The sequence below is a fragment of the Ctenopharyngodon idella genome, chromosome 5 (assembly GCF_019924925.1).
Source record: "Ctenopharyngodon idella isolate HZGC_01 chromosome 5, HZGC01, whole genome shotgun sequence".
In the NCBI taxonomy this organism is placed as follows: Eukaryota; Metazoa; Chordata; class Actinopteri; order Cypriniformes; family Xenocyprididae; genus Ctenopharyngodon; species Ctenopharyngodon idella.
Genome location: NC_067224.1, coordinates 23,247,325 through 23,260,048, shown reverse-complemented (window position 1 = coordinate 23,260,048; position 12,724 = coordinate 23,247,325). Strand labels below are relative to the sequence as shown.

The 12,724-nt window shown below is 36.4% G+C and overlaps 1 protein-coding gene across 7 annotated transcripts in view; it reads right to left on the bottom strand.

The window, feature by feature from the left end:
- klhl13 (kelch-like family member 13) overlaps positions 1-12,724 on the bottom strand; it is a 57,235-nt gene that overhangs the window by 29,430 nt on the left and 15,081 nt on the right. The window contains exon 1 of one of the 7 annotated variants that reach the window (XM_051893012.1): positions 3,002-3,470. The exons of 5 other annotated variants lie outside the window; for them this stretch is intronic. In XM_051893012.1, coding sequence (XP_051748972.1) covers positions 3,002-3,099 — 98 coding nt within the window. In that variant the 5' untranslated portion in view covers positions 3,100-3,470. Of the gene's footprint in view, positions 1-3,001; positions 3,471-12,724 lie in introns of those variants that run through there. One more of the 7 variants, XM_051893016.1, reaches the window with a different exon arrangement.

Sequence of the window (12,724 nt, the reverse complement as noted above, 5' to 3'; positions counted from 1 at the left end):
CCTTGCCCTACTGAGCATGAAAATCCTCACTACAGGCAGCAGGTATATTTAGAGGTGAGGTAACACTTCAGGAGTACACACAACTAAATGAATCCTCACCTTCCTTACACCACATTCACATTTATTTCAATACAGTCAACTGAAACGACATGCACACATTCATTTTCCCCCAGAAGAACCGCATCTAAACCCCTAAAGTCCTATTCACACCAAGAATAATAACTATAACGATGACTATATTAACATTAGGGCGTTAGTTCACCCAAAAATAAAAATTCTGTCATTAATTACTCACCCTCATGTCGTTCCACACCCGTAAGACCTTCGTTCATCTTCAGAACACAAATTAAGATATTTTGATGAAATCCGATATGCTTTTTTTATCCTCCATTGAAAGCAACAAAATTACCACATCAATGTCACATTCATTGTTAAAATGCATCAGCATCACATGCATGACTCGTGCTGCTCATGGAAGTGGCGTCGGCCAATACTGAGCCATCATTCGGATGTAGAACCTGGAAGCTGCAACGAAAACAGCGTAGCAGAGGAGAGACCGGGAGAGACAAATTTGTTGAATAAAGTCGTTATTTTTGTTTTGTTTTTTTCGCACAAATTATTCTCGTTGCTTCATAACATTAAGGTTGAACCACTGTAGTCACGATGACTATTTTAACAATGTTTTTACTACTTTTCTGGACAAGGTTTTATGGGTTTGGAACGACATGAGGATGAGTAATTAATGACAGAATTTTCATTTTTGGATTAACTAACCCTTTAAACGACCAAACTTTTATTTTAACTTATTCTTAGTGTAATTATCAAATCACAAAGGCTTCCATTAAGTCTTTTTGCGATTTCAGTTTTATTTCAATTAAACATACAGCCCTAATTAGCGTAATAGCCTTTTTTTTTTTAAACGATACTGTGCGGTGTCTTATATGCATGCGCTGCAGTTGTCTGCCACTTTAAATTCTCGAGCTCAATATGTCAGGTGGATTCTGATTGGCCGTCAATGTTTTTATAGTTTTATCATCAGCTGGAAAAAAAAATAAAAATAAATAAAAATAGTAAAACTATTTTTATCATTACAGTTATTATCCTTGGTGTGAGCATGCAAACTCTCACTAGTTCTAATTTTTTAGCATCTGACAATATTTTGTCTTAAAACACAAAAGGAAAATGATTCATGTGTCCAAGAGGCATTTCTCCTCCCATTGAGAAATACAGAGACCACAGCTCACCCTGTAATCACACACACAACACACAGCCAAAGCAGTAAAAATAGACTTTGTTTTTGCAAGGTTCTGGGAGGGGCGACAGCAGGGTCGGGAACCCAACACTGTAATCCACAACCCCAAACCTTAAATCTGAGAAGGTACAGAGACATACATAAACATAGTTTATTGATTCACAAGGGAAAATTTATGAGGACTGTATATGCACAACAGATCTACGACTAGACAGGCACAAAGAAAGACAATAATACAGACAGACAGGAGAAAGAGACTATTAGCAAAACAAAAAAGACAATGAACCTCGGATCCAGCCTGTAACTCAGAACTGAACTAGCAAAACCACTTTCAGACGAAGACTGATATAGCCTATGATTAGGAAGAGAGACCAGCGCCCTTAAACTCTCGCTTCACAGTTAACTCTCACATCGCTCATGCAAACAGCTGGTCATGGTTTCAACTTTGTGCCTGAGGAAAATTAAGATCTAAACTAAATAAAAATTGTTTAGTTAAAAATATTATCCTTATATTGCAATCATTACGATCACAAGCTCTAATAACGAAAAGGATAGCATCATTTTGTCCGTTTAACTGAATACATAACTTTAACTATCCACATTACTTGCATTATCATGACCATATGAAAAATATTATTTTCATATGGACATTACATTGTTGCCAGAGAATGGGCTCTGATAAGTCAGACCCTCATCAAAGATTTACCTCTGGCTTCTTGATTGTAACATTTGAAATGTGCATTGTCTGCAAAGCTGCTTTGAAACAATGTGTATTTTGAATATCGCTATACAAATATAAGTGAACTGAACTGAATAATTACATTTTTCATTACATTAATTCATGATAGAATATATAAGAATATTTATCAAACATCTTGAACATGATATACAGAAACATTCAATTAATCCACTAAAATTTAAATGGCTGATGGCAAAAGGTTAAAGTCTAGAAAATGTCAATTTTTAATGTGTCTTATTAAAATCATTGGCTGCATTCATTGCTGCATTGGTTGGAAGCCTGCTGGCAACAAACCCTACAAGAGTTATGAAAACCTATACAGTAATAAAAGGCTTTGCAATTGTAACAGGGTTTTTTTTCTTAAGAGGTTTGTTTCAACTGGGCAGAGATGAACAGCACTCTAGTGCGCAATGATCCACAAAAGAGGATCTGTTTCTCATGTTAAAGACAAACTGCGGTATTCTAGCACACATCTGAAGTTAGTCGTGCATTGGAGTATTAAACATGCCTGAGCAAGAATTAAGAGCAGCAGAAGCGCTAGCGATCATGTTCCGTCTATCATCCAGCATCAGCGCTGCATCCTCCAGCAGCCCACCGGGCCCCCACCCACCACCACAACACAAGCGATCAAATCCAGGGCGCACGACACGCCAGGACAAAAGATTCTTCCACTGGCTGTTCTCTCGGCCCGGTGCGTACTAGAGCTCAAAAACAGCCGCGAGGAGGATACAGAGAGAACAGAGAAAGAGAGAAAGCACATTAAAATCCTCCGTGGATGCAGAAAACTAGGAGGCGCGAGGAAACACGCTAAACGTTATTAAAATGGGTCTCCCTAAACGTTCTCAATTAGGTTACAGAGAAACGAGGGGAGGCGACACCGACCCCGAAACAAGCACAGCAGCAGCATCCTTAATGAATGTCTAAAGACGGAATATAAACACAATCACGCGCCCTCAGTCACATTTTAAAACACACACGCACTTCGACGCGTTAATATTACAGCTACTTACATATATGCAGGCGAGAGTGGGGAGGACCTGGACGTTTTAAGGACGGGCACGGGAAATTTCCAGCTGACGGGCGAACCGCTTTTCCATTTCAACGGCATGTTTTTCCAGTCAGCACCTCTGAGATACAGCGCGAATGAGAATAGCCGTCAAGAGCGAGTCCATGAAGAGGCGACCAGCGCGGGCTTCCATCCCCGGCAGCCCTCACCGAGAGCAGGGAGGAGGAAGAGCAAAATATAAAGAGGATCAACCGCCGACACAGGCAGCTCTGTTTGAGGCAGTGCTTCTCTGCTTGAGGCAGCTCTGTCTGAATACCGCAGCGAAGGTCGCGGAAAACCGGGAGGAATGACACTTAAGCCTGAGCCGAGAGGTGAAAAGCAGGTGTGCCTGAGCCGAGCATCATCTCCTGAGAAAGAGAGAGGGGGATGATGATGGAGGGAGGAAAAAAAAAATAGGCACCGTCGCGTCCGGTCAGCGCAGGGAAGAGGCATGCGCGGTCGGTGCACTGGATGCTCAGCTATAGTGCCACCTTGTTTGAATGCAGGCTGACTATGGCAAGCCTTATTAACATTCATTTACTTAACTTCTATCGATTGTATGTTAATAGTTATTTATTTATTTATTTTAAAGTACTAACTATAGTATCCCAATGAACCCTGTAATTTCTATTCAGTTAGTATCTAGTACTTATTCGTTACGTATGTTTTTCATTAAATTTTATAGGGATCTGCACTTCAGATATCAACTATTTACTTCTGGTTATAGAATAAGTACTATTATCGAATATATAGGCCTACTAACTAGTGAAATTGAAAATGATACTAGTGACTATCTGATTACTTACTATTAATTAAAAATTAAGTATTATAACAAAAACATTTGCTAGTTAGATTTAAGGACAGAAAAAAAGCAAAATTGGCTTGCCATAGTTGACTGCAGAGAGCTAGTGAGTGTGAGAGAGAGCTCTGCACTCAGATAAGAGTTTAATGACCTGGCATAAAATACAACATGACTGCAGACACACGGAATCTAAAACCCAAGTACAACTGTCTTGAACATTAAAGAACATCACTCCTGCTCCTCAGTGTTGGTGAAGAATTTCTCACTGATGTCCATTATGAGAGACAGGTCTTTTCAAAACATAGCTAGCTAGGCGGCGCAAGCAGGGCACAAACTCCACCGCGGGGCTCTTCACCCACTACTGTGACAGCACATGTCAAAGAGGAGACAGAGGACAAGAAAGAGCTACCACATTCGTTTCTGCAATTATGTCCATCTTTGTTAAAAGTGCTGACAAGAAATCAGAATAGATGTCCTTTCACTTATTAAATCTCTTTCTGGATATGCTACAACACTTGAAAACGTGACCAAGTGCACGTCACTCTCTGTTCTTTCGTGCCTTCCACTATGCATCTCTCCCTTTCTCTCTCTGTCTGTGAGTGGCATGTGGTGGCCCTTCAGTCCCCTCACTTTCTTTTGAGTCCAATGTAAATTAATTTGCCATTTAAATATGACATTTACACAGTTTACTGGTTAATGGATAACACTTACCTTACACGATCAACAAGCAACCATTATAATACTATTCAAAAGTTTATTGCTCCGCCCCCAAAATGCACAAGAACACAATGCAAGAGTGGATTGCTTCTTTATCATAGCTGAAGCGAATATAAATAATGCTTTATGAAAAATAAAGCAAAGATGACGACCAAACGACAAGAATGAATAAAAAATTAAGATACAGTACACAAGAGTAGATAGTACAAGCAAGAGTTCGTTGTTAGTTGCCAGCAGCACAGCAGCTCCAGACAAACAATGACACTTAAAACTGTTACTATAGCTAACATTACAACAACAACATATCTTGGTTCTGTGAAACATAGCAATCAAAAGTAATAAACCAATGTTACTTGATGAAACGGCATAATGTTATGTATGGAGATGAAACAACGCAACCTTTATGTCCGTTTTCAGGCCCTTCCCACTCTCTAATGTCTCTCCAGTGCTGGAAAGCTTTTCTAATATTAATGCGGTTCCTAAAGCTCTTGCCTGATCGTAACCCCCTTTTTCTAGTGATATTCCTCTAAAGGCTGGACGATTAATCGAAAAGTAATCGAAACTGAAATTCAGAACCTCTAACCAACATAATTTACCCATGTCGAATATTTCGTTTTTTTTTAATCCTGTTAATACTTTCCCCTTAAAAAAAAACAAAAAACATACTACCGCATGTGTAGTCACGTGACTCCGCCCCGTCCAGTCAGCAGCATGGAAGCAACACGGAGGTGAACTCAAACGCTGAGTCAACACACACAGACATCGTGCGAGCCCCAAAGTGAGATCACTTTTGCTTGCGTTCTCAAAGTTTGTCAACTGTATGTGTTTAAAGGCTTAAAAAAAAGTTTGAATAGTCGTGTGATTTTACATCATTCAAGAACAACAATATGGAAGAGAGGAGCGCAGAAACTCATTTTCAATGCTGTCCTGTGATTTATCACTAAAGTAGCTTAAAAATGCTAAAGTTATAGCATATATTTTTCTACTTTTGAAGTAACTATTTACAACACACAGCTTCACAATTAATAGAGAGACAGTATGACTAATTCATACACACAATCACTCTCTCATTAATGCATTCAAATAAATGTATTGGTACTGTGCTACTTTATCTGTATCTGATTTACAACAAGCAGAAATCTGTATGAAATGTTACGAACCATAGATAAAATATCTGCTGAAAGTGAGCTGTTATGTCGAAGCACTCTTTCATCAGGAAAAAATATCCCACCTTTTATAGTCAAGCATATTTATAGTACAAACCTTGTCAGTGAACTATGAGGGTGAAAAAAACAAAAAAACAAAAAAAAACAAAAAAAACAAAGTAAAAACCAAAAAACTAAATAATCGTTCATTAATTGTAATCAAGATAAAATGTTCAGTTAATCGAGATTTTGATTTTAGGTCATATCATCCAGCCCTATTCCTCTGACCTTTTCTCTTCTGTAATGTCATCATATAGCCATCTTCAAAATTCTTCAAATCTCCCAAGCTCAATCTCTCTCCTCCCCCATCATGAGTGTATACGCCCCCTACTGCTGATTGGCTAAAAAGTGTGTTGTAGTGCTCGGTCCAATCCACTTTCAATACCGTTTCTCAGAAATCACTTACTGTACCTTTAATTCAGCAAGGATGCATTAAATTGATCAAAAGTGACAGCAAAGGCTAGACATTGTTACAAAAATTATCTTTCAAATAAATGCTGTTAATTTGAACTTTTATTCAGCAAAGAATCTTGAAATAATTTATCAGTTTCTACAAAATAAATAAAGTTTGAAGGTTCACATGGCCTGCTGTGGATCCTGTTATAAGCTGGGCTTAGAGATAGAAAGATCATCAGAGGCAATCAGTGGGTTAATTCTACCAGTGTCTCAAAAGCACAGGTCAGGTACAAAACTCATGAGCACACAGGCTTCATGTGTACACACTTCAATCAAACAACAATTGATCAAACAACAAGAGATTAGTGCACATTAAAACCACAAATTTTCCCAAAAGCACAAGGATATACCTTTCCATCTTACATTTACTGATCTTTAGCAAAAAACAGTGTTTGGAAAAGATATAAACAGCATTTTAAAAGGACACATTGTGCCTCTAGCTGTAAGCCTGCGGCTCAGAACAGATGCGTCACTGTCTGAAGTGATAAACTGGACAGTGAATCTGTTAACAGAAGCCTTCATTAGAAGTTAATCAGTGTAGGAACACTAACGGACACAACAGCAAATTAACCACCCACAAAATAAAAATCAATGTTTTTCTTTAGCTTACTTCTGACTCACCCACCACCATCTCCAGCTACTATGGATTCTCCATTAAAGGTATTACAGATAATGGCGACCGATTAGCGTCTGCAAGGAGGGTAAGCTGTCTTTCATTCTGCTCTTCTGATTTAAATCCGTTTCTAGAAAATCTGGAATCTGGGTTGTGGCCTCATCAAAAGCCACCCTCATCCAAATGAAGCTGACATGAAAGATGCTTGATTTGCATTTCAAGACATGACACTGCAATTTTCCATGTTTCTAATCTTGTTGAGACAAGTGTTTGGGGTAGACAGGTGGGACGGCAGTATCTGAGAGGGGCAGAGAGGGCTTTACTGAACCCACGGACTTGAATATGCATTATAGATGAGAGTGAAAGTGCCTTGCATTGGCCACTACAAACGCAGATCCTCATGAGTTCGGAGAGGAACGTGTGAACCAACCCATTGTCAAATTTAATTTTAGTCAAGCAAGCAGCTCAGGTACATCCAAGAAGACAAAGACACACAAACTCTGAAGCGTCTTTGGTGGAAGGGCAGAAAACAAGATGACAGTCCTAGGAGGAGCTCAAGTTCATACCTGCAAAGTCATTGCCTTTCTACTGTTTAAAATTTCTTGTCCTTTGAAATAGGCCATTCACACCATTTGTGCAAATCATTGTCACCATTTGTGCACGTGACTTTTTTTCCATCCGTCTGCAGCAGCGGTCTCCAACCTTATTTCATTTGAGAGCAACAGTTATTTATTTATTTATTTATTTATTTTTAAGAAAGTGGCTGAGAGCTACTCATGTTGTACAATACTTAAATAATAATCTCTTAAATAATGTATCATAACTCTCAAATGAACAACAATCCAAACTGATATACACCTGAAAGAGTTTTTGTATACACACGGAAAAAAGCCAGAAAAAAAAAAAGAACAGAATCAGAGAATACAGTTCTTTATGGAAAACAGTACTTAACAATAGGGCTGCACGATATATCGCGATTTATCGCAAATTTTATCGCACCTGATTTGGCAAAGGCTGCCATTTATGCGCAGCTTGTCAGAGCTGTAAGGCTCTGTGATCAGTAGTAAATGCTTCCCCATCTGAAAGCCAGAGGGCGCTTTTGCGCAAAAACTCCAAATATGCCTTGCCGCAGAAGATAACACACATAATATCGCTGTAGCTGAATAAACAGAAGATTGAAGCGCTTTGATTGATTAAACATGACTAATAAACACACGACTGCCTTATTCTGTGTAAGAAGCCACATCATCTCACAGAAGGATGCTCAACTGTCGTTATGAAGTGAGTGTGGAGTAAAAACATGTCATTAAATGTTAACATCTTGTCCAACAAAAGACAATAAATGCTTCTTATGCGTGGAAAGATGTTTGACGTGTGTTGCTTTTTCTAATGTACATTATAAGCGACTCAAACTTGCAGTGCTTTCAGATGGATTAGCATTTGGAGCCTTACTTCATTGACAAGCTGCGCATAAAAAAAAAAACCATCTGCAGCCTATGTGATTTCATATTCGCACTAAGAATCGTGTTTAAGCATGATTTTAATGTTATTTTTTGTATCGTGCAGCCCTACTTTGCATATTAAACTGTAGTTGTCTACACATAACTATAGTTGTTTAATAGTGCATCATTACAGATGAAACAGTATGAAAATGTCAAATTTAATATCACTATTATAGTGACCAAACTGATCACAGTATTGTTAAAATTTGAAATGTTCAAAAAAGTGCTGATACTACACATCTAAAATCATTTCACCAAGTTTTATGTAAAAAAAAAAAAACAAACAAAAAAAACAATAAACAACAAAAAATTAACAGCACTGTGCACTTTTTGGTTGCATAGCCTAAAAATTAAAATAATAAAATGGGTGCCTTACAACATAAACATGTTATGTCCTAACATGTACAACATGTTCTAATAAAGTTTTATAAAATGTTTTAATAAAAAAAAGTTTTATAAAATGATAAACCTCACATTTCAGCCTTTAAATCATTTTTGTTTTGTGAGTCAAAATGATAAATTATAGGCATTTTATCTGCTCGATTAACAATTCATAAACAATTCTACATAGGCTCCCTTATTATCTGAAGTGTTGAGATTTTCAGAATGCACATTAGCTTATTTTCCATCTACAGGTTAAAATTAACAAAAATGTGGTCTGATTTTCGCATTTTACACATTTTTTTTGTATGAACTATTCTTTAAGGAGTTATTTTTAGTTTATTAAAAACATGCATGTTAAAATCCATTACAGTGGGTTAAACTCAACACACTGCATATATATAATTTCCTCTTTCTTTTACACACATACACAAACGTAATTGGCTGGCAAAAACCCCAGCAAAGTCCATTACCGGCACAAATCCCAGCTAATTCCATTAGTAAAGCAAATATCATACTATAACAGGGCCAACAACAAGAGACAAACAAGATAAGAGTGTGACTTTACAGCACTCCGTTAGTAGAGCATGTTATAGGCCTACATGTATATGTGCCTAAGCTGTCATGTGTATATTAGCGTGTGAGAAATAGACGTGCACTTATAGAGGAAGAAAAAGTACTGAGAGGTTCAGATAGTAATAAACACACACACAGACATGCACCAATAGTAACCTCTACCGGGCACAGTTGGTGCTCTGAGGACCTGAACAATCAGATGAGACGTACGGTTATAGTCCCACTCCTCACACTACCTGCGTTTCTGCTTTTCCTCGTGCCTCACTCATCATTTTCTCACGTGAGAGAGCAAATGTTCTTCATCCTATTACACCCTACACTCTCGCTGCCCTCCTTACCCCTTAATCACTCTATTAATACATTTCTATGAATAGCTACGGCTCACCCTCGCCACACATTTAGCACTTAATTAAGTGGGTGAGGACAGAGGGGTGTGTGTATTTAAGAGAGACAAAGAGCAAGCTATTATAAACCTTGCAGTCTCGGCCATCGTGTTGTTCCCGCATTGTGCAGTGGAGAACGACGTGGCACTAATGCAACACTCCCTCACTGTTGTCTGAAGCAGTTCCTGTTCCACAGCTCTCAATGGCTCACCTGCACAGCCTGGAGCCAAACATTGCAATGACTTCAGCTAGTACCTCACACTATACATCTGATGTCATGTGTGGCAAGCAGCTATGTAATGTCACACGGAAATAAAAGATGAATAATTCAAACAATTTATGTCAGTCGCTAGGAAAGTGAAACCAACTTTTGCTCAACTTTCCCAGAATCAGTTCATGATCTATGAAAAAGGCTGCATGTTTGCCTGGATACTGATAGAGGAATCTTTTCGACTATGTAGGAAGGTTAGAGGTACAACCAATCTGGGCCACTGTGATGGAAATAATGACATAAATAACAATAATAACAATAATAATAACAACAACAACAACAATTATAATAATAATTAAAAAAAAAAAAAATTATATAATATATATATATATATATATATATATATATATATATATATATATATATATATATATATATATATATATATATATATATATATATATATATATATATATATATCCTGGCAAATGTAAAATTTCTACTAACTTTTTGCCACACCTGCCAATGGCTGGTGACTTAAAATTTACCAGCCATGAAACTGTTTATGCAAAAAAAAAAAAAAAAAGGCAGTAATGACACCAAAATTTTAGTGAAAATTCACAATTTCTACACTACAGCTAAAATCACTAGCCTACTAATATAAATTTAAAACATTATTAAAGTAAACAGTCAGTAATAAAATAAGAACAAATAATCAAACAAGAATAAGGACAAATAAATAAAATGTAATAAAGATACAAATGAAATAAACAATGCTTTTCAGGTTTTTCCAGGTAGGTCTAACAGTACTTTTCAGGTACAGAAACTTAATAAAGTAAGCAAATGTAAAATAACACTGCATAGACTTCACTGTATAAATTAAACATCCTTATTGATTAATGCTTAATAAAGTTACAAAAGTTACTCAGTCAAGAGCTGTTAGTGATTTTTTCTTTGTCCTTTGTTTGATTAACATTAAAACAGACGCAGGAATATTAGGCTACTGTCACTTTAAGAGCGAATGCACGGATAATATAGCCTACTGATACTGGACACTGTACACATTTACATTGTCAACTGTTAATGTTCACTTAAGACATAACTGACTATGTTTAGTAGGATACTCGCTATTTTTTGAGAATTTTGTTTGAATTTGTCCATAAAATTGCAAAAAGACAAGAGTGCAGTTTAGTATTCACGCTCTGTCTGATGTGGCTGTTTGGGCAAGAGCTTTGGATGTGTGCACGCACAAAACTTTCCACACACAGCGCTAAAGAAATGAGCTCCCTTTTGAGTCTTCTTCTTGTCAAAACTTAAGTTTTTGTTATGATGCAGTGCTGGCCCATCAGCTGTCCTGAGCATCGTTCACATTTGTTTACGTTCATGCATTGTTAGAATTCATAAAAATGCTACCGGCCAGCTGGTGAGTGACACTGTATTATATACTCGCCAACGCCAATTTTTGGCGCTGAATATTATATATATATATATTATATTATATATATATATATATATATATTATATTATATATATATATATATATATATATATATATATATATATATATATATATATATATATATATTATATAATATATATATATATATATATATATATATATATATATATATATATATATATATATATATATATATATATATATATTTTTTTTTTTTTTTTTTTTTTTTTTTTTTTTTTTTCTTGCCATTTGCCCTCTAAGTTTAGGCCCTAATATGTTATATATATACAGTGCCACTTGAAAGTTTGTGAACCCCTTGCAGAATCTGTGATAATGTGAAAAATTTTAACAAAATAAAAGAGATAATACAAAATGCATGTTATTTTTTATTTAGTACTGTCCTGATTAAGATATTTTACATAAAAGATGTTTACATATAATCAACAAGACAAAAAATAGCTGAATTTATTAAAATGACCCCGTTCAAAAGTTTGTGAACCATTGATCATTGATTCTTAATACTGTGTGTGGTTACCTGGATGATCTATGACTGTTTTTTTGTTGTGTGATGGTTGTTCATGAGTCCCTTGTTTGTTCTGAGCAGTTAAACTGAGCTCTGTTCTTCAGAAAAATCCTCCAGGTCCTGCAGATTCTTCAGATATCCTGCATATTTGAACCCTTTCCAGCAGTGACTGTATGATTTTGAGATCCATCTTTTCACACTGAGGACAATTGAGGGACTCAAACACAACTATTAAAAAAGTTTCAAACATTCATTGATGCTCCAGAAGGAAACACGATGCATTAAGAGTCAGGGGTGAAAACTTTTGAACAGGATGAAGATGTCCAAATTTTTCTTATTTTGTTTAAATATCAATTTTCTTCATTTAGTACTGCCCTTTGGAAGCAACAGAAGATACCTACATATTTCCCGGAAACAAATTAAGTACAATTTACCTTGATCTTCAAATTCAAAAAGTTTTCACCCCCCGGCTCTTAATGCATCATGTTTCCTTCTGAAGCATCAGTGAATGTTTGAACCTTTTTTAATAGTTGTGTTTGAGTCCCTTAATTGTCATCAGTGTAAAAAGATGGATCTCAAAATCATACAGTCACTACTGGAAAGGCTTCAAATATGCAAAAAATGCTTGAAATCTGAAGAATCTGCAGGACCTGGAGGATTTTTCTGAAGAACAGAGCTCAGTTTAACTGCTCAGAACAAACAAGAGACTCATGAACAACCATCAGAAAACAAACAAAAAAACAGTCGTAGATCATCCAGGTAACCACACACAGTATTAGGAATCAATGGTTCACAAACTTTTGAATGGAGTCATTTTAATAAATTCAGCTATTTTTTTGTCTTGTGAATTATATGTAAAC